This window comes from Mixophyes fleayi, chromosome 9 (assembly GCF_038048845.1).
Source record: "Mixophyes fleayi isolate aMixFle1 chromosome 9, aMixFle1.hap1, whole genome shotgun sequence".
In the NCBI taxonomy this organism is placed as follows: domain Eukaryota; kingdom Metazoa; phylum Chordata; class Amphibia; order Anura; family Limnodynastidae; genus Mixophyes; species Mixophyes fleayi.
The window spans coordinates 51,202,965-51,228,190 of NC_134410.1; the positions used below are offsets into that span (position 1 = coordinate 51,202,965).

Here is a 25,226-nt window from a genome sequence, read left to right on the forward strand (position 1 = left end):
CCTGATTAAATTGGATCATTGAAATCTTATTGGATCTGTGCAATCTGACTCTCTATGTGTAGCCACACTGATCACAAATCTGGTCAAATAGCAATGATAAAATCCAACTGGATTTCAACAATTACATCATTACAATATGAGTAACTATTAAGGCTGAGTACACACTACAGAAAATGTCCCCGGTGCAACACCTTTAACGATTTTACCAACAATAGACAAAAGAAAAAAAGTCCCGATCAGCATGCTGATTCATGTGCACACACTAAACACGTTTTACACGATTTACCCTTAGATCTGTGCTCCTCATCTGTCATAACCGTCGGCTGAAAAGATTATGACAGCTTAAAAATCAAATGAAACGGTACAATGTGCTTTGGAGCAATAATCCTCCATCGTTGGCGCGTACATATGATATCGGGCTGAACAGTCATTTATTGTGTGATTGGCCCGATAATAAACTGAGAACCCTGTACTCTGTACCTAGCCTAACACTTAACTAATAATCATGAACAATGAAGATTCATGATATCAATTTGGATACCAAAGGTTTCTAATATAGAGGCATAGATGATATATATCTGGCCCTGATCTTGAAATAACATTGTGAATAGAATCATCCACACATCGGGGAAGCAGTCAACTGACATTTAACAAGGAATTACCAGGCAATCCAGATGGTCCTGGTGGTCCGGGAGGTCCAGCGCTTCCTGGGCGTCCTCGTGGGCCAGGAGGTCCTGGTAAACTCTTGATCTCACCCTTGGGACCAGGTGGTCCTGGCAAACCTAATAATGGATAGAATAAAGAACACAGATCATTTAAAATCTATTTATATTCATGTTAATTATTTACACTAGACATAAAAGGAAAACGGCATAAATACAGACAGAATACAGTGACAATGAAGGGTCTTCTCACCTGGAAGGCCTGGGTTGCCTGGATCCCCTTTATATCCACCCAAACCAGGAGGTCCACTGGGCCCCTTCATACCTGGGATAGAAAAATAACATAATTACAGATCGTTGACTAGCTTTTCATCTACCTTATCCCAATTCCGTATCATTTGTCCTGAGAGCGGATGCAATGTACAAATCTCAGTCCCGTCGGCTATAGCCAGTTGTGCACCAAGGAGGCAGGGAGCAATGTAACTCAGCACCTACCATTGTCTACGTCTGGCAGGCAAGCGGTATAAATAACATAAAAATGAAGATCTCAAAGAGGATTAAAATATCACATTCCTCCATATAATATGGATTATATAGAGTATTGTTCCAGTTAATCTTTGCTGTTCTCTCATGCTTGGCTCTACCCATTGTCTAGGATGCAAAACATTTCCATGACGATATGTGAACTCTGCATACTCTGGGATGGAGCACATCCAGCTCGCTCACTTATAATGCTAATTGTTTTTACAATATAAGAAAGAAATTTCCATAATAAAACTGTTGTTTTTTATATAAAGGAGTGATGACAATTTGTGTTATTTTAATTATCTTGTGATAACAATATACCCTCTTTTAGGGATATAATCATATAGATCCCTCCAGGGCAGTCTTGATAATTGAACCACATGTCCCCACACTAATAATACCTGGCAATCCTGGGACCCCGGGAACACCTTGATCTCCTTTCATTCCATTCAGACCTGGTCTTCCAGGATCACCCTGTTGACAAGCACAAAAGCGTATAAAATTTCTACAACCAGCACAGACTTTTCTGTGTTTATTTTCTTGCCCTTTTAAGTTGAAGTCTGAATATGAATAAGCTGTAGGTTGAAGTTGTGCTATCATTCACTGGCTCTATTATGCCTTATAAAACTGCTCAAATTTTCATGTTGACAATGATGTTACATCTAAGCAGTACCTGGTTATTGAGCACACAGGCACAGACATAATTATTAAAGGAGCCACAAAGGCGGTTCTTTCCTTGGAAACCCAGGAATACATTCCCCAGTCCACAGCAGGGATGTAGGCTGTGTTCTGTTAAACACAAATCATTCAAAATGTCATTGTACAAAATCAGTCTGATTCCAGAGTAAAAGTGAACAATATATTTCAGTGCTTAGGACTGACTTACAGCTAGTGCTATTATTTTCTAAACTACTAATATGAAATGGTGTATTATTAAAATGATTTGCTTACTGATTTTGTTATGTAAATAAGTATGTGTGTGCACATTTAGGGCCGCGAGACATGTAAATGCCGATACGTGACGTATTTTGCGTAAAATTGCACTGCGCGTGACCAGAAGTGACCCATACGCCACAGAAGACAGCAACATCCAATTCATCTTTGAGCGCAAAGGACCCTTACTACAGACCACGATTTCAGGAGCGGAACGGGGAGGGGAATGAGCGTATGCATGTAGTCAATGTACAGTAAGGGTGTGCCAAGTTTGAGTGAACGCAACAGTGTCCGATTCAAGATTTGGGCATCTCAAAGCTACTTGATTTTCTGTTGTATCAACTGCCCCAGCTACAGGTCTGGTGTAAATGTTGATTACTAGTGATGACGACTGTATGCCTGCTAAAAGATGCGTTTGCAATCAGGAGTAACTGTAAACATGCATTTTATGTACAGTAGATATTTATAAGATCATCAGAAATGGATTTTATGGGGGGGACAAAATGAAAAAAAACAAAAAAAAACTTTTTCATTTTTAAATGTTTTGTCATTAATGGCTATATTATTAACAGGTGACATTAATTTAATAGTTATTTTCTTCTGTGCGCTCCTTTGGGACTTTATTCCACATATGTATTGGACGTATCCTGCAGTGTATTGTCTGTTAGAGCGGAGCGCACCTAGACCCATATTCATCAACAGACCGCTCCTTGAATATGAACGTGCATATGCCCAGTATATATACATTTTTTAAAAACGCACACTATGTTCGTTTTGCATTCCTTGATGAACCAGGCCCTTAATGTGCACCTCCAGTGGTATACAACATATAACAGAAGAAAGACTGCATATATAAAATGAAAGAGTAAAGTTGGCATAAAAGCCTTAAGAGCTTACAATGCAATTATAGCCCCAACGACTTAATAAAAGCAAAACTCAGTGTTTGAATTAAGATCCAACTCCCACCACTAACACTGTGGAAATATCACAATTCAATTTGATTATGGAATAGGTGAAAGTTGTTGCCTAAATAAAAATGTAATGTATAGCTGTGGAAAACTTTAAATTGATATTTAACAAATCACATGCCATTGAAGTTAAAGCTTGCTACATTGGTACATGCCTACAATGACTATTACCTCCCAATGCAGCATAGGATTTTCATTATTCAGCCCGAATTCTGTTTTTTTCATCTCATGTCTGCAGCCATACAAGGATTGCATGATGGCACAGAGCATTGGTAGTATGGTGTATTATCATGCTGAAAGACCCCATCATATTGCAGTACTCCTCTGCTGCCATAAAGTGATAAACCTTGAGGAGTTCAAGCCTCAGGCTACATGCATCAAGAGACCCAATGGAAGTCATTACCTCCTCCCAAGACTTTTGTCTTGCTGCCCTTAATCTTTGGAATTCCCTACCCCTCCTCACTCGACTCTCCTCCAACCTTCAATCTTTCAAATGCTCACTGAAAACTCACCTTTTGAAGCTTGCCTACCCTACTACCTCCTGACCACCTTATCCATCACCTCTTCTTCCTTCGCCGGCCATCTCCATTTTTTCCCAGCTGGTCCTACTCCCTCTCACCACCCCTCCCTCTAGAATGTAAGCTCTCACCGGCAGGGTCCTCTCTACCTATTGTCCCATGTATGTCTACTGCCTGACTCCCTCGTACATCCTATCATGTCTTTTGCTGCACTCTGTGTGAGTGCCCATAGCATTACTCACACTCATCTGTGCTACTTATGTGTAATACCTCATCTATTTGTTACTTGCTTACTGTATTCGGTGCTACGGAATCTGTGGCACCTTACAAAATATAATAATATACAAAGAGCAAAATGTCTGATGCACAGTGAAAATCCAGCTTTGGACCCCCTGTGCAACTCAATCTGTGTGCATGGATAGAATGAGCAACACGGCAGTGTTAGCAGAGAGTCAGGAATGTACTCAGGCGGAAGGGTGGAGTTGGACGGAAGCAGATTACTGTGATGAGATATTAGGGTGGTGAGGCTGCAGAATCTACCCACTATCCACTTGACTTACCGGGATTCCTGGTGTTCCTGCATCTCCTTTAGGTCCTGGGAATCCAGACTGACCAGGGATGCCAGAGTTTCCTTTCTCACCTTTAAAACCTCCATTGCCCGCTGGACCACGTGGACCTTCTGGGCCTGGTGAACCTTTGTACAATCATAAATAAATGTTAGGAGGACAGAAAGAAACTGAAATTGGTATTATTAGACTCTCAGTTAAGAAGATCAATCAATGTTTTTAAATATATCTTTACAAGTTACATATTTATATGATGCAACTATGGTTACACCATTATTGATATTTGTGTAGAACAAAGTGTTGGATGTTCCAGTGTTTTGTATGTAGAAATGTATGTCACACATGAAGAACAGCCCTATTATACTAACTATACAAGGTATTTTATCCAGACTTTTGTTAAAATATTGGCAGCAGCCCTTTGCGCTACTATATTTATATGTCACATATTCTGCGCTTTTTGTCTATCACATAACACTTTTGCTATAACATATATATAATGATGCTTTGCCTAACAGAGCAAAGCACAATGTACTGCTGTACTAACATTCTGAAATAAATTAATTTAAGCACAATGCAAAATACTACAACAGTAAAGTATTTTACTGCCTATCATTAAAGGTTAACTTCACTAAAAAATAATGTTGCCTATTTAGAATCATTATGCTGCTTATTATCACTTACTGGAATATAATTCCTGACACTTGAAAAAGAACTTCTGCTTGAAATCTCCTGTTTAAAGCTCACAAACACACTGTTGCAGCCATTTCACAAATAAGTAGGTTGTGGAAAAAATGGGTTATGTGAACAAACCCTTATTGTAGCTCCCAGCCCTATCAAATTTGTACCAGATGATTCTGTAGGTGTCTAATTAATATGCTATTGTTTAGGTAGTACTTTTAAATGCTGTGTGCATGTAAGGTTCAACCAAGTTGAAATGTATAGCAATGGTCATGTTAAAATGTTTATAGTATAGAATTCATGTTTATATTTAGTGTAGGATTGGCCAAGAGGGGAAGACTTTGCGTGAGTTGGCCAGAATAACATACTCTGCAACATGTGTGACATTTTCTGCTTGTAATACATAGTCTGGTTGATGTAGCTAGCATATCACTAATAATGTACTTAATGAGTGCAAATGATCAATGTCTTTTTATACAGACCTAGTGAGATAGTGAAATGTATTTTAGGACACTGCTATGTCTGATGTTCAGGTAATGTATAGTATTGCTATGCTTTCCTGTAAGGTTTGTGCAGAAGAGTCCCTTTCATCAAGCTGAATCTCTGAACAATACATCTATTGTCATGTAAGTCAGCTTGACCCAGGTATGTGTGACTGCTTGAAGCCTCTGCTATAATCACGTTATATGGCAAAAACCTTCTAGTTTTATTCTCATTCTTGTTTTTTACTTTAACAACAACTAAACAAGGTATGCTGATTGGGCACATATTTTGTGTTCTGTACACTACCATTCAAAAGTAGAATAAACACAACATTAAAGACATATTAAATATAAAAAATTTAAATTAATTATATAAAATATATATCTACTGTAAAAACTCATTCATTTAAAATTCTGGGTTTGAGTCACCCCAAATGCTCAGTTTTTTTTAAATCAATTTAACACAATAACCATGAGATCTACCTTGTTTTGATGCAGTGGTTGAAGTGGAAATTTAGAAGTGGCAGTATGAAAAATGTAATGGGAATGTAAGTGAATGGAATGTGATAGTATTACAATGAAGGCAGTAGGAGAAGTGACGGTATGACATACCACCGTATACACCTCCACTTCCACCACTGTATATATAATGTAAGTGACTGGAATGTGATGGTGTTACAATGAAGGCAGTAGGAGAAGTGACGGTATGACATACCACCGTATACACCTCCACTTCCACCACTGTATATATAATGTAAGTGACTGGAATGTGATAGTATTACAATGAAGGCAGTAGGAGAAGTGACGGTATGACATACCACCGTATACACCCCCACACTGACCACTGTTGTGATGTGAATATGTTGTTTTTCATCCAGTGCGTTATAAAAAGAGTTTGCTGCAAACATTTCTAAAATAGTTTATTTTTATTTGATGTGCACAATGCAGGAACTGCAAGACCCCAACAAGTAAGTTGTCCATTGTTTCTTCTGTCTCCAAAAACATTCATCTCCCCCAGGAAAATACTGGTGACTTTGAAAATTTTAAAATATGTTTCACATGGGATCTGGTAGGACAGACATCTTGCTATTGATTGTTGCATATATATATCTAAAGCAACATTATCAATCTTAGTGGGAAAATAAATGTAATACTTGAGTTGTTCCTTTTAAAACTGTGGAAGATGTAAATCAATGTGCAAATGTCCTGCAAGGGCTGTTGTGGCATTACACATATGTAACGCTTCAGTCCAGATTCATAGATTTATGGTGACAGGATGGGGCTTTCTTGGAGGAACAAGAAGCGGAGGAGGCACGTGTTATGATGAGGCGGAGGAGGCACGGGTTATGATGAGGCGGAGGAGGCACGGGTTATGATGAGGCGGAGGAGGCACGGGTTATGATGAGGCGGAGGAGGCACGGGTTATGATGATGATGAGGAGGCACGTGTTATGATGAGGCAGAGGAGGCACAGGTTATGATGAGGCGGAGGAGGCACGGGTTATGATGAGGCGGAGGAGGCACGGGTTATGATGAGGCGGAGGAGGCACGGGTTATGATGATGAGGAGGAGGCACGTGTTATGATGAGGCAGAGGAGGCACAGGTTATGATGAGGCGGAGGAGGCACGGGTTATGATGAGGCGGAGGAGGCACGGGTTATGATGATGCGGAGGAGGCATGGGTTATGATGAGGCGGAGGAGGCACGTGTTATGATGAGGCAGAGGAGGCACGTGTTATGATGAGGCGGAGGAGGCACGGGTTTTGATGAGGCGGAGGAGGCACGGGTTTTGATGAGGCGGAGGAGGAACAGATTATGATGAGGCGGAGGAGGCACGTGTTATGTTGAGGCGGAGGAGGAACAGGTTATGATGAGGCGGAGGAGGAACAGGTTATGATGAGGCGGAGGAGGCACGGGTTATGATGAGGCGGAGGAGGAACAGGTTATGATGAGGCGGAAGAGGAACGGGTTATGATGAGGCGGAGGAGGCACGGGTTATGATGAGGCGGAGGAGGCACGGGTTATGATGAGGCGGAGAAGAAACAGGTTATGATGAGGCGGAGGAGGCACGTGTTATGATGAGGCGCAGGAGGCACGGGTTATGATGAGGCGGAGGAGGAACAGGTTATGATGAGGCGGAGGAGGAACAGGTTATGATGAGGCGGAGGAGGCACGTGTTATGATGAGGCGGAGGAGGAACAGGTTATGATGAGGCGGAGGAGGAACAGGTTATGATGAGGCGGAGGAGGCACGGGTTATGATGAGGCGGAGGAGGCACGTGTTATAATGAGGCGGAGGAGGAACAGGTTATGATGAGGCGGAGGAGGAACAGGTTATGATGAGGCGGAGGAGGCACGGGTTATGATGAGGCGGAGGAGGCACGTGTTATGATGAGGCGGAGGAGGCACGTGTTATGATGAGGCGGAGGAGGCACGGGTTATGATGAGGCGGAGGAGGCACGTGTTATGATGAGGCGGAGGAGGCACGGGTTATGATGAGTAAAATTATGCTCCAGAAATTCTACTACAGGATTTCATTTGGTGTATGGGATATTGAAATGAGTTACAAGGGGAAAGTCAGCACATAGCTTTTTAGTTAGGCAAAGGACCCAGATTTAAATATTATCCATTAGATTGTAAGCTCTCTTGAGCAGGGCTCTCATTTTCTACAATATTCTCATCTGTTTCCCACCTTATCTACTGTGTACGTCTTATATTTATATAATTTACGTTTGTTCCGTACAATGGACTTTAGTAGTGGTCTATATATAAACAGTAATAATAATTGTTACGTATTTCTACACAGATAGATGATGAGATTGTTCTTTGGGGCAACTCCACAATTGAACTATGATATAGTGTTTTTACTTTTATCTTTAAGATTTATGTGGCATAGTGTAATTTTATTTATTGTCTGTGAGAATAGCATTATGTTTTAACATTTTTTTTACTGGACAAAAAACATTATTTGCAATACAAAATATCAAATTCAAATACACATCCATTACATTCATCTGCCTTAGTTATATTGTGCACACTAGACTGTCTATCCTGTAAATGAGATCCTATGTAGCAGGCTCTGGGTGGTCACTGTGAAAATATTTCTATACTTATGTCAAACACTTGCAGGGGATATGACGTATTTTAGTGAGAACAAAAGTCAACTTAAGTCAATGAGACCGATACCAGTGGAAAGAGAACCACTTCAATTTAAAACAACTTCTGTTCTAGATGTTTCTACATCTATTGATTCTTAGCTCTGATTTCACATTATTAAATGTCATTTTAACTATTGAATTCTGTCAGACCACAGCCACGAAGAGCAAAGACATTAATAGACATATCCCATATATAAATAGCATGCAATCAAACAAAATGGCGGCTGTTGAGATCTAACCTTGAGGACCTGGGAGTGGTGCACCAATGCCCAGTGTTCGATGTTAGAAAGGCCACACAACACAGCACAAAACAAAATCACCAGTTAATATACATTACAAAGAGACAGCATCACCAACACATGTACATAACAGGAGATTCTCATTGTGTATACAGGCATGCACAATACACCATCACTGATCCCAATGTCAAGCCAGTAGAAAAAACAAGGTCATTCAACTTATAATAAACACATTTAACATGGTAACTGGATAGGCATGCTTAATTCAATGATGTCTGATTTAAGAAGGATATAAGCTATTCACTGACACCAGTGTTAATTATGAATTAATTTTGGAGCAGAAAACTTCTTTCATGGTAAAATGAATTAGCAAATCTTAGGGAAGGCATCCGCTGCTGAAAACAAAACTGACATTTTAGTCAGTTGATATTTTAATAGGATTCTCAACTCATATAATGGGGGAGCTAGAATGAGGAAGCACTTAATAATGTCATGGGTTTCTTAGGATTAACTGTTGCATATCCAGTAATACTACTTGTAATCATATTTGCCATATAAATATTTTAATGATATGGAATACAAAAAAAAACTGAGCCAGTATGAAGATTCACTAAACTTAATATATAAGTTTATGTCTATACCGAGTCAAGTGCTAGTCAATGACCATTTTAGGTTCTAATTGACTCCTGTTAATGGTGCGCATTGAAAGCTTATTGGTCTTATAAATATGCTTATAGCCAGTGGTTGAAGTGGAAATTTAGAAGTGGTGGTATGGAAATTGTAATGGGAATGTAAGTGAAAGGAATATGTTAGTTTTACAATGAAGGCAGTAGGAGAAGTAACGGTATGCTATACCACCGTATACCGACTAATGCTTATAGCAGATGTTGGCGGGACCTTAAACCATGACTGCACCTCACTCTCAGGATGGGTTCTCCTATTCTGCTCTTCTGAAGAGGGATTGATGAATTTAATTCTTCTTCTCTGTGAGCTGCAGATTGATATGGCTCCCAGGTGGCTTTCTTCAAGTAATGGAAGCCCTATAATTGTAGGGGGGGAAGGGAGGAGGGAAGGGGCATTGGTTGCCCTAAACATAACACCCCCTTTATGTGCAGTATAGAAGGAGGCTGTCATACCCACATTTATATGATATTTATTTGTGACTACTCATCCTCTTTCATGCCACCATTAACTGACGGAACATTGAACGTGTTCCTTGAAGGAGCATTTTCTACCCTCTATCCCTTCATTCAAAGTTATCTAGTTTATCTAGATATGCTGGCACCAGCTTCAGCCAGGACCAATGTCACCATGTACTTTGTGCAGCATAACATGAATAATGGATATTTTGCATTGTGTCTGCTTTATCAGTAAAGCATTAAAACGGGTGATTCAATAAACACTGTCAGTGAATAGCTTATAATACATTACACGTTTGCTCATAATACAATTGAAGCAGAGTTCGGTGACACATTTAACTAGTGACCCAAAGATATTTCATATAAAATATACCTCTGCAACCTCTGCAGCTGAAGTAGGTCAACCGCATCACTTCAGATCTTTCTGAGCTACAGTTCCCATTGTTCTCAGCTAACAAGGATGTGGATGAGGGCAATGGATGCTGTAGTTCAGAGGTGAAGGAAGTACCATGGATTTACTCGCTCTGCTATAAAATGTTATTATCCTTGCACCAAAGTTGTGTGACTATATCTACAGCATATCAGAGGGGAGCTTAGTACATTCCCTTTAATTTCATGTACCCCAGCTGATAAGATGATTAGCAAATTACTGAAATCAACTTCTCTGCTGCCCTCAGGTAAGATAAGTCTGTATAAGAGTTGATTCTAATGTGTCTACTTATATGCTGGACATTTCACATGTAAAGTGATTTTGAAAATATGGGGTTTGGCATCCTCCTACCCTCCTTATACACTACAGTACAAAACAGGCAGCTTGAACTGTTATTAGCTTGTTTTTACTTTTTTACAACAATCTGCAGATGGCTAACTAGTGCTTCAAAGCAGATGAAAAGCTATTATGTTTGCTAACAAAATAGTTGTATATGTAAAGTTATCAGTATTACATATAAGATAGATAATAGAGGCTAATCTTACTTTGCACTGCATTGGTTAAACTGTATGATTTAGGGACACAGTACAGCAGATACATAAATAAATTATAATTTTGACAGCTATAGTTTCCAGAAGTAAAATAATTGAAAAACTTCTTTACGCACTAGTCCCCTTCTGTGTAGTAAATGGGTGAGGAGCACTAGTCCCCTTCTGTGTAGTAAATGGGTGAGGAGCACTAGTCCCCTTCTGTGTAGTAAATGGGTGAGGAGCACTAGTCCCCTTCTGTGTAGTAAATGGGTGAGGAGCACTCTCTGGACCTGCAGGCAGCCACCGCAGCTGACAGCACAGGTGGACTCAATATATCTGCTACTCTTTGATAAATCCAAAAAACATACTGGTTATTGGCTTCGGACAAAATTATCTCTAGTGTCTGTGTATTGCGCAGTACTCTACGGAGGCAGGGACAGATGTAAATTATTAAAAGTTTTCTGTAATGCGCTGTGTAATGTTTGGCCCTATATAATAAATACAGGATAAGAAGATAGAGGACTGATTCTGCTCTATACTAAGCTGCAGCAACTATCTAACAAAGAGCGCAGGGCACCTCGCAGCTGCAGGTATTTAGTACATTTACTACATATTTACTACATGGTGGAGGGGAAGTAAATAAAGAGGAGAGATTGTTTAAAGCCCCCGTAGCTACATAACTAGTTTGACCCTTACTTAGTAGTAAAGTAATGTAAGCACTTTTTAATTTCCACATATGTATAATAATTCATTTCACCTGGCCAAAGTGAACACTGGCATTTTCTGTACCCAGTGTGCCGTAATAATGGGCTATTGCACATTATAATATTTTTGCACTGCTTTGGTGCAGCAAGACAGCAAATGTCTAAATTATTTACATGGCGAGTTTCACACATATATGAAAATTCTTCTAATGTATGGCAAAAAAAATCATAAAAAGTTAAAAAAAATAATGCATGCGATTCACACAAAGGGATTACATAGCTCTCTCTTATATACACAATAGTATTGCAAACATTATCACTTATTCATGATAGTCAAACTAACACATTTTGGTGTACAGAAAAGTCCTCTAGCATCAATGTGACCCAGGTATAGACAACGTTCAGCACTTCAGCTGTTGCTGAACTACATCTCTCATGATGGTCAGCCATAGGACATGTGTTGAAGGTCGCCTATCCCTGCGGTACATAACATAAGAGTATGCCAAGTCATTGCCCTATAACTCTGTGTTACTCCTCATGAAGGTGATATGCAGAGTGTGTAGGCCGTTGGACACAGCTGGTGATTATAGGCTGCATCAGTGCCTTAACTGTGCAACGTCTGAATAGTATATACGCTCAATACATGCTGGTCAAATCTGAATCACTATGGGGTAACATTGGGGCGGGGGAGTTAATAAACACTGAGATCTTTATATTTGTATGTTTTGTACATCTCATTCCCAGCCAGCTTCGGCCTGTCACAGCCTGTATGGACATCTTATTCCACGGCTTGCAGAGGAAGCTGCTTCTCACAGTTGTGCTGAGTAAATCACGTACTGTGCTTTACGAGGTGAAACTGTGCCTTATAATTTCATTAACTAGGTTATTTGCACAACCTAATTACAGCAATTACGGAGCCCAGACAACTCTGAAGAGGGAATGGCCATGGAATGATATTCATTTCTCTGTGCAAATCTGAAAGTTCCAGGATGACCTATAATTCCAAAAGGAACACACAGTTCTTTCCCTGTCAGTTGATAGAAGTAGATGGCATGATTAAAAAACAGTTAGTTCTGCAAGCAGGGCTGCATTGCTCTGTCAAAGTCTAGCCTAGGCTTACTGCTGCTGAATGCCTGATGATACAACAGAACAGCACGTACTGCATTGACACAGTTCAGTCACATGACTGCCTCCAGGGGCAAATCTTGGAGGGTAATAGGGGAGGTCATACAAGGTTGACCAGCCCCAATTTACAAAAATGCTTAAAAGACCATTTAAAGATTATTATAAATTAATTATTGTTGCTTGGAAACTGGTTTAGCCAGCAGTGTAAGGGGTGTACATATAAAAATTCAGTCAATAACTTGGCATACCATATACCACTAAAGCTGAAAACAACCTTTTACACTATAAATTTACATGCAATCATCTAGGATTTAAGGGCTGACCTTGAGGGCCTGGAAGTGAGATCACAATTCAAATATCCATTTCCATATTGATCATTAGATGTAAGAGGGGGAAATATCAACATTGTTAGAAAATTCAACGTTCTGGTGACATATCAGCTTTCTTTCAGCAAGACCCAGATGCACCAGTGGAAACAAACTATTATCAGTGCTTTATGCAGAGCTGTATGGTGTACAATGTAAAGGCAGGAGGCTTGCAGTACTGCAGTGTGTAACAGGGCTACATAGTGGCACAGAACACATAAACCAGCACTGCATATGTTGCTGATTTTGGTTTTCTCTGTATCATATAATAGGGTGTAGTATAGCAACTACTGGACTGCAAGAGCTTATCCAATCCTAACCTTTTCCCTGAATTGTCATTTCTTGTAAATGGAACAGAATCTCTCTGTAGGATGGGGGGGGGGGGGAGTTTTTCTAATTGATCTCGGACTTGACACCAAAGTGTCGCACATGCAACATTTTAACAATGTGTCCTACAGGCCTGTGGGACAAAGGGAGGGATTGCTGACGTTTGGGAAACACTGATAATAGTGTGCTTTATCCACATTAGCACATGCACAAGTAAACAAGACAAAACAGTTCTTTCCCACAATACATGCAAAAAATACAAGGCTTACAAGGAGAGCATGGCTGAGCAGGGATGTGCTAGATTTTTCTCATTTAACATGGGCGCTAGTTATTATGTACGGGACAGTGCTAATAATTAGCTGGCTATACAATAAAAAAAGCACAAATCATGAATGACCACAATTATTATACAGGCGTACAAATGCTCAAACGGAGATTACTTTTTCGGATCACTGTTTATACTATGTGACAAAAAGTGATACTTAGAAAGCAAAAACAATTCTACTGGAACAAAAAGATGAACATTTTTTTTTTTACATGTTATATTATACCAAAGAACGCATCTTCTTACATATTACTGACTGGCTTGAATATACAAATGCTCCCATTAGCAGTTGCACTTTATGCTTTTAAATCAGGGGTCAGGGAACTTTTTTACCTTTTACCCCAAAATATATTTAGATACGCTGACGTTACCCCCTTGATTTGAAAGGAAGGAAATCATATATTATTAATTATTGGAATTCAAAATTTTATTGAATCTATTCAAAATTTCTTTGAAAGCTTCAACTTGAAAACTTCAGGTTTTAGAGAAATGATGTTGCTTTATTTTTGATACGAGAGCATCAATATTCAGGCATTTTGATGTCAGAGCAATATGGATAAAGTCTTCAGCGTTCAATCGATTTCTCTGCTTTGTTTTTATGTTCGTTAGAGTGGAAAATCCTTGTTTGCAAAGGTAGGTTGTTGCAAAAGGCAGCAACTTTTTGACTGCCATCTCATGTGCAATTTTGAATGCCTTTGCAGCTGTTGACATCCAAAAATATGACAGATCTACTTTGTTTTCAAATGCAATACGTGCTTCATTATTGCATCGAAGCTCAAGAAGTGCCTCTGCCAACCCTTGAGGCTCTTCTGGTACAACAGCAATTTCACATTTAAAGGGGTCTACAATCCAACTGACAGCATGTGAATCGCCAGCATTACCCACAGGAATTTCCTTTTTACCCCATTTGGGCTAATTTACCCCTGTTCCCTGACCACTGGTTTAAATGTTTGCTATTCAATTTTTGGAACAATACATTGTCCTCAAGATAGCTCCCAGTCAGCAAATATGTTACAGTATAAATCACAGGAATTGCTAAGTATTAGCAGTTTAGAATTTTCAAGTAGGTGAATAGGACCATCAAGTATTTTGTTCACCAGATAGATGACTAAACCCTGGACTATCAGGAGGATCAGGCTTTTTACCAGATTCATATAACACCATTCACTTTATTTTGCATGGTGATTATGGTAGTTTACTATACATAGTGCTAAAAAATAATCAGTCATATTCTCCTTGTATAAAGTGGATCACAAACATATGCAGACGCTGCGCAAATAAACGGAACATGAGGTGAGAGACTGATGTTCACTGGATTCCGCCATCTAGTGCAATGGGATGGAGTCAATGGAGTGAAGGAATGAGACTCATACAGACAGGGGTCCAAATTTGTTCATGCTTCAGTGCCCCCCTGGATATGATTTCATGGTGGAGAAGACAATGATTTTTGTTGACACACGTGCTCACTATGTTCACTGACTGGGTGACCATAAACAAACTCAGTTGCCACAGGCTGTGCCAAGGCTATTTTTGTGCTCACTAGCTCATTTCAGTGATATCATGCTAAAGACAAGTGCCCTGTCTTTTGCTGGCAGCTATTACCCTTTCAGAGCAGGATGTAAAGATCCTATCTTACTTACTTATAATGGATGGTGCCAATTCAGGACAGCCATATAATTCGAAAACGTCATCAGTGGTCTCTTGTCATTTATGTGACAATTTGGTCATTTGTTGTCAAATAAGCAATCGAACTTAGGCCAACACAGTCATCATGGTATAAGAGAATAAAATAATGCAATACAACATTGACTTTTTAAATGATATTTCACTGTGTGGTTGATACACAGTATATTTTTTAGTGTTTTTGGTTTCACTACTTGTTGGGTAATGAGAGAAAATCGATACATATGAGAATTGTATAGAGACATTGCTGAGACCACTAGATTTTGGGTATGTATAATTATAGCCTGATAGGTAAAAGCTGGCAGCAAGAGTATTATAAACATTCAGCTGATAACAAATGTTCTTACCTAGTCGTCCAGGAGGTCCCACTGGTCCCGAATTCCCTTTAGGACCTTGTGTTGCTTGTCCAGGGAGACCTGGTTGTCCTGGAGGTCCTGGGCTGCCTGAACGTCCAGGATAACCACTGTCTCCTTTCAGGCCAGGAAATCCAGGAGATCCGGGAGGTCCAGAAAATCCTGGCTCACCCTTTGCACCTGAAAATAGTGCATAATTAGTGGCGCTATATAAATAAATGGTAATAATAATAATAATAATAAATTATTTATTTAATGCAGCAGACTGAGATGTACTTGTGTATCAGCAGTAGTACATACGAGCTTCAAATTACCTATACAAAGGAATGACTCTTCCCTTCACACTTGTCTTGTACTCAGCAATATATTGATGCTATTATGGAGAGTGTATCTGGCTTTTATAACTAAATTAATTTCAGATATGACTGCTACACAAACACAATATTAAAACCACCCACTGGGAAAACAAAGCCTACTAATTATCAGGCTGCACAGTATCATTGATTATAACAAGGTAACGGAATGAATCGGAAACCTTACCTGGACTCCCAGGATTTCCCGGCAGACCTGGTGACCCGAATCCTGGTGATCCTGAAACACAAATATGCACATTTATAAAAGCTCAAGGCATATAAATATATTGTGATCCCGCCTGATGACCACTGACCTGGTTCTCCTTTAAGACCAGCAGGCCCAGGGATACCATCTTGGCCTGGTTGACCTTTTTCGCCTGGAGGTCCTGGCGGCCCAGGGCGACCTGCATCTCCTGCAAAACATAAAATAAATTTGGGTTAGAGAATCCTTATGTATGCCAGCCCAGATTATATTACCCAGGTAAGTCCTTACCACACTTACTATGCAATATGGTAAACAGACAATAAGAAGAAAAAGTACAAATATGTGTATATACAAACGAACCCACAGAAAGGAACACAATACTAATGATACAACTAATAAATGTAATAAATGGTATCTAGATGGACAAAAGTATTGATCTGGTTACTGCACCAGAGAAACAAAACGAGCAACACATGGTTTATTCGGTTTATTCCAAGGCAACTCTTTATCCAAATTGTTATTGCTTGCATTATTATGTATTTGCCAAAGGATTACTACATTTACCATTTTAATGTTGCTGTCAATTGGCACCAGATTTGTACACTAAGGGGTAAATTTATCAAGCTGTGAGTTTCTGATGCATTGGAAAAGTGGAGATGTTGTCTATAGCAACCAATCAGATTTTAGTTATCATTTATTTAGTACATTCTACAAAAAGATAGCTAGAATCTGATTGGTTGCTATAGGCAACGTGTCCATTTTTCAAACCCGCTGGAAACTCGAAGCTTGATACATTTACCCCTGAGTCTCCTATAAGAAATAAATGCTGTTCCCCTTTCTCCATTCATTCTGGATAGAGAACTAGCCTCTGTGGAATAAGTAATAGGCATACTGCAGGATTCTACTTTCCCCAGTCCCTGCTCCTCATATGACATCTGTGTGCACTTCAACACTGGCTTTCCACACAGGTCAATTATCTTTATAGGACAATGTGGTGCGACGGAATACAAAGACTTCCCTGTGCACATAGCACCAGTGTTTTTATTTTGCATGTATTAACTAAAGCAGTTATGTATAATACAGTAGACTTTGCTGAATGCTGAAACTTTATTCTGTTAGTAAAGGGAAAAGAGTGGAACTAAAGAGATAACAATCAACATCATCATCATTTATTTATTTATTTATACAGCGCCACTAATTCTGTAGCACTGTACAAAAAACCCACTCACATCAGTCCCTGCCCCATAGGAGCTTTCAGTCTAAATTCTCTAAAATACATAGACACAGACAGACAGAGAGAAAGACTAGGGTCAATTTATAGCAGCCAATGAACCTACTAGTATGTGTTTGGATGACAGATTATACAAGAAGCTGATAAATACCTGGCAGATTGTAACAGACAGTAACCACGCGCAGACAGTTGCAGAGGTGGACATTTCTGGCCTAGTCTTACACTCTACATTATGTTTGCTTGCTGGAGTGAACATCCCATACATGACTAGGATACTCTTTCACCTACTAGCTGGAATCAAGGGTCAATTTCTGCTTGTTTACCAAGTGGGCAGATGCCTCAGTCTTTCATGTTATAATTCCTCTCAAGCACCTACTCCCATAAGAGTCCAACAAAGATCTACAAAGAGATGTTCTCCACACAAAACTCATTTCTTTCTTTCAGTTTGGTGAAAATAAGCTAAGCTCACATATTGCTACTTTTCTACTAAAAAAACCCTCAAACTGTACTAGAACGTAACATGAATGGATAATTTGCACCAATAACTTGTCACATCTTTACAGCTCTTTCTTACCCCTTGATCCTGGAGAGCCTGGACCACCAGGGTTCCCTGGAGGCCCATCAAGTCCTTTAGATCCAGGAAGCCCTGAAGCACCTAAAAAAAAAGTACAGATCTCAGTGATGTCAGAGGGTAACATTTATTGGGCATAGACTACAAACTCCAATATGATGTAGTTTGGCTGATAATGTTGGGAATATGCCAACACAAGACAATAGAAAGATGACCTTAAATAAAAGGAAGACATTTGGGGTGACATTATGTCATAAGATCACTAGGTCCCCGTTGGATTTCTATTGTGGTGCTCTAAATATAATATGCATTCTTTTTCATAATAAATAATTCCAAGATGTGTCTTTTGTTCTGTTTCTTATTTTACCTCTATATGATGAATAGAGTGACGTTCATTGCAAGTTAATACGAGGGTACAATAGTATTCATACAAGTTTGACCCTGCATGAGAGGTACCAGGACAGACAAGAATAACTTTTTTTTTTTAATGTATTTTATGAACATACTGTATAGCTGACTCTATGTGGTTGTGAGAAGGTGATGATAATGTACAAGCGCTACCATACCTGAAAATCCTGGAACACCTGCATCTCCTTTAGCTCCTGAAACGCCAGGTAATCCGGGCAACCCAGGGCTTCCTGCATCCCCTTTACTGCCTGGGTTGCCTGGAAAACCTGCTGGCCCAAAATCACCCTAAAAGATCCAAAACAGATAGTTACAATATGAACAAACTCAGTGGTTGCACGTAGTACTCAACATATAGCATATTAATAATACTTTCACTTACAGAAATAAATATATACATATATATATATACACACACATACTGTACATCAAGAATGTAGATTCTGGGAAATTTTAATTCTAAATGACAGATTTCCTGTGGAAAATATAGGGGCTGCATTGAGAAAATCAGGACACATGAAAGCCCTATGTATGAAAAGTCTGGTTGAAATACTGTGTATAATCTGTAAATCCCCAGTGGTTTATGATGACCTTTATTTACTACTACACCTCCATGTGCCAACTCACTGCTCTATTCTCCACACATGCAGTAAATGAAGACAGCAGCCTCATTTACAAAGCAAGAAGACTGATGTGCAGAAGAAGCATCCTGTTTGGTGGTGCTTTGTGCCTTTATTTGTGCAGTTGCACCAAAGCACAAGGGTTCGCAGAGCAGCAGGCTGCAAATTGTGATGGGAAGAGTTGGGTGATGCGAGGATGTCTCTTGCAAAGTATGGCACAGGTGAACAGTTTTGTGGAGCAGTGCAAAAACAAGATTTTATTTTTCAGAACAAGAAAGTAAGATGGCCGGGCAGAGTTTTTCGGGGCAGTGCTTGCTGTGTAGAAGGGCACCCAGCCATTTCCACTAAACAATAGTACTTGATTTTGAAGCGTCAACCAAGAGCGGAGAGTAGGCTTCCTATACGCTGGACAGGACATATACATGCACCAGTGACAACCACGGCATTTTGTGCTGCATATCCCGTGTGCTTCGTAAATGTGGTCGGATATATTCCCAGAGCAATCTTCCACAGAGTCAACCATCTAGTATACTAATTGATTTACGTGTTTAGGGGGGTAAAGGCCTATTCTGATAGACACAGACACATATCACATAAAAGAGGGAGTAAGGAAGCATATTTGCCATGTATCCTTTAAAGAATTATCATGGCAGACCTGATGTAAACATCTTGCCATAGATTTTTATTAATCAAAAAGCTATTTAACTTTATTCCAATTATGATTAGCAAAACAGTATTTCAAATGGACATCTAAAGAATACTGACTAAACTTGTACCTTTTGTCCGGGAAAGCCAGGTTGTCCAATGCCTGAAAGTCCTGGATCACCCTTTTCACCCTTTGACCCACTAAATCCTGGAGATCCTGGTGATCCAGGACGCCCCGATTGTCCAGGTGACCCATTTTCACCAGATGGTCCTATGAGGACAGGATTAGGTAAAATAGTATTTCCCTATTAGTAATTAAGACCGATTTACAAGCATTCACTGACAACAATTGGGAATAAATTCACTATTCACTATAATATCCCATGGTCTTTCCAGTATACCATATTTATTCCATTACACAGATACCTTATAGAGCAATCCCTGGTACAGCAAGTATTATTATTATTACTGTAATAGTATGACTTTATACTGGTCAATTCAATATCCTTACAACTATAGAGTTTTTCCAATTTTAATGCACAGATGTAGATACATTCACCAAAAATGGGTAGTATCACTTCAGGTATCAAGTAAATTATCTTGGACTATGACCATCACAGTATGAAACAGTAAGAACAGTATTTCTCCTAAATAGTAGTAACATAGCATGAGTCAATCAATGTCTCCTAAATAGTAGTAACATCGCATGAGTCAATCAATGTCTCCTAAATAGTAGTAACATAGCATGAGTCAATCAATGTCTCCTAAATAGTAGTAACATAGCATGAGTCAATCAATGTCTCCTAAATAGTAGTAACATAGCATGAGTCAATCAATGTCTCCTAAATAGTAGTAACATAGCATGAGTCAATCAATGTCTCCTAAATAGTAGTAACATAGCATGAGTCAATCAATGTCTCCTAAATAGTAGTAACATAGCATGAGTCAATCAATGTCTCCTAAATAGTAGTAACACGGTAGCACTCAATCAATTATCTGAAACAAAGCTGATTTGCACACTCATTCTGTAAAGTCGTGCTTGAGACTTTAATATCAGATTGTATTAGTAATTACTGGCAGCGGACATTAAATCTGCTGCCGAAAGAAAAACGGTATCATCGGCACAAACTAAGCTAATGATTTTGTTTTATAAGTATAACTGTGAGGAAATGAAACCCACCGTCCTCTTCCTCACATGGTACATTCACCATTTCATACATGGCTGAATCTAACATCAGTTGACAATCGTCTATTTGGACAGAGGTAACAGAAACATACTTTCTCTCATGACGTCCTGTATACTGCTCTCCACACTTGCATCCCATCATATCCTGCTGCATGAGCCAGCCACCTTCATCTTACTACATTTCCTATTTAACAGGCTACATTGTAATATTTTCTTACTGTGTTGTAGACATAAGACATCTCACCTAGAAACACATCTCTTAATATCCAAAAGTATCCAGCTACGCTATGTTCCAGAAGTGCTCATTATTTAAGGAATACTAAGAAAGACCACTGCAAATTTTCTCCCATTGATCCTCGTATTTTCAGTTATATTTATTATCTTGATCCTTAACCCGTCTTTGTCTTGCAAAAAAACAGTAGTTTCCCATTTCACCACCAAAAGAGCAAGGTCTTTCTGTTTCAATTCAATCTGAAGACAACCCAAGATTACAATACACGATATAGCATTAGACGTACCAGGAAGTCCCATCTCTCCCATATTCCCTTTTTGTCCAGCGGAACCAGGTAAACCAGACTGCCCAGGATAGCCAGCATCTCCTTTAAGCCCTGGAGATATAAGAGTTTGGGTCTACTTAAATAACATAAATACACGATATGTTGCACAAAATTATGCAACAATGGCAAAAACAACAATAATGTTTTATTTGTTATATATATATCGTCTACCTCTATTTCCCGCATGACATTTCCTAGCTGTATTCAATTACCAGAATTATATGTGCAGTATAACAAAAGCTGACTATATTTGCTTTTAATAAAAACACATTGTTTTTATGTTCTTATGTTCTTATAGAAGATAACTATTTTACTGCACATATAAAAAGAAATTAGTTTTGGTACAGCACCTCTCCACAGGAAGTACTGTCAGACATCACTTCCTGTTAGCTTGGGCTTTTAAAACATGGTTTCCACTGCAAATGGATGCACCAGCAGGAGGAGCAATACACCTAAACAACACAAGTGTTTGAAGTAGTAATCTTAAAGTGTATCTGTCACCTACACGGAAGTGAGACAATTTATCAGCTGAACTACTATTCATGATAATGTAGCCTATCCCTTCATTAGAAACCAGTGGTCAGTGAAGCGATTTGTGGCTCGTGGATGATACTATTCCTAGTGGACAGATAGGCTGCATTCTTACCAATACTGGTTCAAAGTAAAAAATGTGATGCAGGTGATGGGTGCATATTATAGTCCTTATCTCATAACAGTATTACACAAATTAAATCTATACTATCTCCTCACCTGGTAGTCCTGGAGATCCTGGAAGCCCATTTTGGCCTTGTGATCCTGGAGAACCAGGCATACCACTGTAGCCTTTCTCTCCATTTAACCCAGGTGAACCTTAAAAGATAAAATAATGCATTTATGATATTATATAGAATACTAATAAACATCATAATTATCTCACACCTTTACAGGTACTGCTTTAGAAATAACTTTTTCTGCATTAGTTATTGCTGTATTCTGCTAAAGACAAAAAGCACTTTTTCTACATGCCTTATTCTACTGATTTTTATTAAAGAAAATGTTCTGTCAATCTGTGTCACATGAATCACCATGGTTGGTATGTTTAAGTGTCAGTGAAGGCAAAGCACACCTAAATGTGTGGAATACCTCACACAAGCGGAGAGAGAGAGATGGGGGATTTGTCATTCATTCAATATTCTGTGGGATGAAGGGGTGTATTCTGGTGATAACAATGGGGCTTAGACATCTGAAGGTCAAAAGAAAGGATCAAAGTTGAGCCCAAGGCTGTATGTTTGTGAGGTAGATATTATGGTGTCATTGTGCTTGTGAGGTAGATGTTATAGTGTCATTGTGCTCGTGAGGTAGATGTTATGGTGGCATGGTGCTCGTGAGGTAGATGTTATGGTGTCATTGTGCTTGTGAGATAGATGTTATGGTGTCATTGTGCTTGTGAGGTAGATGTTATGGTGTCATTGTGCTTGTGAGGTAGATGTTATGGTGTCATTGTGCTTGTGAGATAGATGTTATGGTGTCATTGTGCTTGTGAGGTAGATGTTATGGTGTCATTGTGCTTGTAAGGTAGATGTTATGGTGGCATTGTGCTTGTGAGGCAGATGCTATGGTGGCATTGTGCTTGTGAGGTAGATGCTATGGTGGCATTGTGCTTGTGAGGTAGATGTTATGGTGGCATTGTGCTTGTGAGGCAGATGCTATGGTGGCATTGTGCTTGTGAGGTAGATGTTATGGTGGCATTGTGCTAGTGAGGCAGATGCTATGGTGACATTGTGCTTGTGAGGTAGATGTTATGGTGGCATTGTGCTTGTGAGGTAGATGTTATTGTGGCATTGTGCTTGTGAGGTAGATGTTATGGTGGCATTGTGCTTGTGAAGTAGATGTTATGGTGGCATTGTGCTTGTGAGGTAGATGTTATGGTGGCATTGTGCTTGTGAAGTAGATGTTATGGTGGCATTGTGCTTGTGAGGTAGATGTTATTGTGGCATTGTGCATTTAAAGGTAAATGTTATGGTGGCATTGTGCTTGTGAGGTAAATGTTATGGTGGCATTGTGCTTGTGAGATAGATGTTATGGTGGCATTGTGCTTGTGAGGTAGATGCTATGGTGGCATTGTGCTTGTGAGGTAGATGTTATTGTGGAATTGTGCTTGTAAGGTAAATGTTATGGTGGCTCTGTACTTGTGATGTAGATGTTATTGTGGCATTGTGCTTGTGAGCTAGATGTTATTGTGGCATTGTGCTTGTGAGGTAAATGTTATTGTGGCATTGTGCTTGTGAGGTAAATGTTATTGTGGCATTGTGCTTGTGAGGTAAATGTTATTGTGGCATTGTGCTTGTGAGGTAAATGTTATGGTGGCATTGTGCTTGTGAGGTAAATGTTATTGTGGCATTGTGCTTGTGAGGTAGATGTTATTGTGGCATTGTGCTTGTGAAGTAGATGTTATTGTGGCATTGTGCTTGTGAGGTAGATGTTATTGTGGCATTGTGCTTGTGAGGTAGATGTTATTGTGGCATTGTGCTTGTGAAGTAGATGTTATGGTGGCATTGTGCTTGTGAGGTAGATGTTATTGTGGCATTGTGCTTGTGAGGTAGATGTTATTGTGGCATTGTGCTTGTGAGGTAAATGTTATGGTGGCATTGTGCTTGTGAGGTAGATGTTATTGTGGCATTGTGCTTGTGAGGTAAATGTTATGGTGGCATTGTGCTTGTGAGGTAAATGTTATGTGGCATTGTGCTTGTGAGGTAAATGTTATGGTGGCATTGTGCTTGTGAGGTAAATGTTATTGTGGCATGGTGCTTGTGAGGTAGATGTTATTGTGGCATTGTGCTTGTGAGGTAAATGTTATGGTGGCATGGTGCTTGTGAGGTAAATGTTATTGTGGCATTGTGCTTGTGAGGTAAATGTTATGGTGGCATTGTGCTTGTGAGGTAAATGTTATGTGGCATTGTGCTTGTGAGGTAGATGTTATTGTGGCATTGTGCTTGTGAAGTAGATGTTATTGTGGCATTGTGCTTGTGAGGTAGATGTTATTGTGGCATTGTACTTGTGAGGTAGATGTTATTGTGGCATTGTGCTTGTGAGGTAAATGTTATTGTGGCATTGTGCTTGTGAAGTAGATGTTATGGTGGCATTGTGCTTGTGAGGTAAATGTTATTGTGGCATTGTGCTTGTGAGGTAAATGTTATTGTGCCATTGTGCTTGTAAGGTAAATGTTATGGTGGCATTGTGCTTGTGAGGTAAATGTTATTGTGGCATTGTGCTTGTGAGGTAAATGTTATTGTGGCATTGTGCTTGTAAGGTAAATGTTATGGTGGCATTGTGCTTGTGAGGTAGATGTTATTGTGGCATTGTGCTTGTGAAGTAGATGTTATGGTGGCATTGTGCTTGTGAGGTAAATGTTATTGTGGCATTGTGCTTGTGAGGTAAATGTTATTGTGGCATTGTGCTTGTGAGGTAAATGTTATTGTGGCATTGTGCTTGTGAGGTAAATGTTATTGTGCCATTGTGCTTGTAAGGTAAATGTTATGGTGGCATTGTGCTTGTGAGGTAAATGTTATTGTGGCATTGTGCTTGTGAGGTAAATGTTATTGTGGCATTGTGCTTGTAAGGTAAATGTTATGGTGGCATTGTGCTTGTGAGATAGATGTTATGGTGGCATTGTGCTTGTGAGGTAGATGCTATGGTGGCATTGTGCTTGTGAGGTAGATGTTATTGTGGAATTGTGCTTGTAAGGTAAATGTTATGGTGGCTCTGT

General features: G+C 39.4%; 1 protein-coding gene across 1 annotated transcript in view; it reads right to left on the bottom strand.

The window, feature by feature from the left end:
• COL4A5 (collagen type IV alpha 5 chain) overlaps nt 1-25,226 on the bottom strand; it is a 144,317-nt gene that overhangs the window by 16,300 nt on the left and 102,791 nt on the right. The window contains exons 34-45 of the mRNA XM_075184344.1: nt 22,232-22,330; nt 21,443-21,532; nt 19,870-20,009; nt 18,635-18,761; nt 18,072-18,152; nt 16,376-16,474; nt 16,249-16,299; nt 15,703-15,888; nt 4,167-4,300; nt 1,589-1,661; nt 916-987; nt 663-782 (exon numbers count right to left, since the gene is read on the bottom strand). Of these exons, the coding sequence (XP_075040445.1) occupies nt 663-782; nt 916-987; nt 1,589-1,661; nt 4,167-4,300; nt 15,703-15,888; nt 16,249-16,299; nt 16,376-16,474; nt 18,072-18,152; nt 18,635-18,761; nt 19,870-20,009; nt 21,443-21,532; nt 22,232-22,330 (1,272 nt within the window). The remainder of the gene's footprint in view (nt 1-662; nt 783-915; nt 988-1,588; nt 1,662-4,166; nt 4,301-15,702; nt 15,889-16,248; nt 16,300-16,375; nt 16,475-18,071; nt 18,153-18,634; nt 18,762-19,869; nt 20,010-21,442; nt 21,533-22,231; nt 22,331-25,226) is intronic.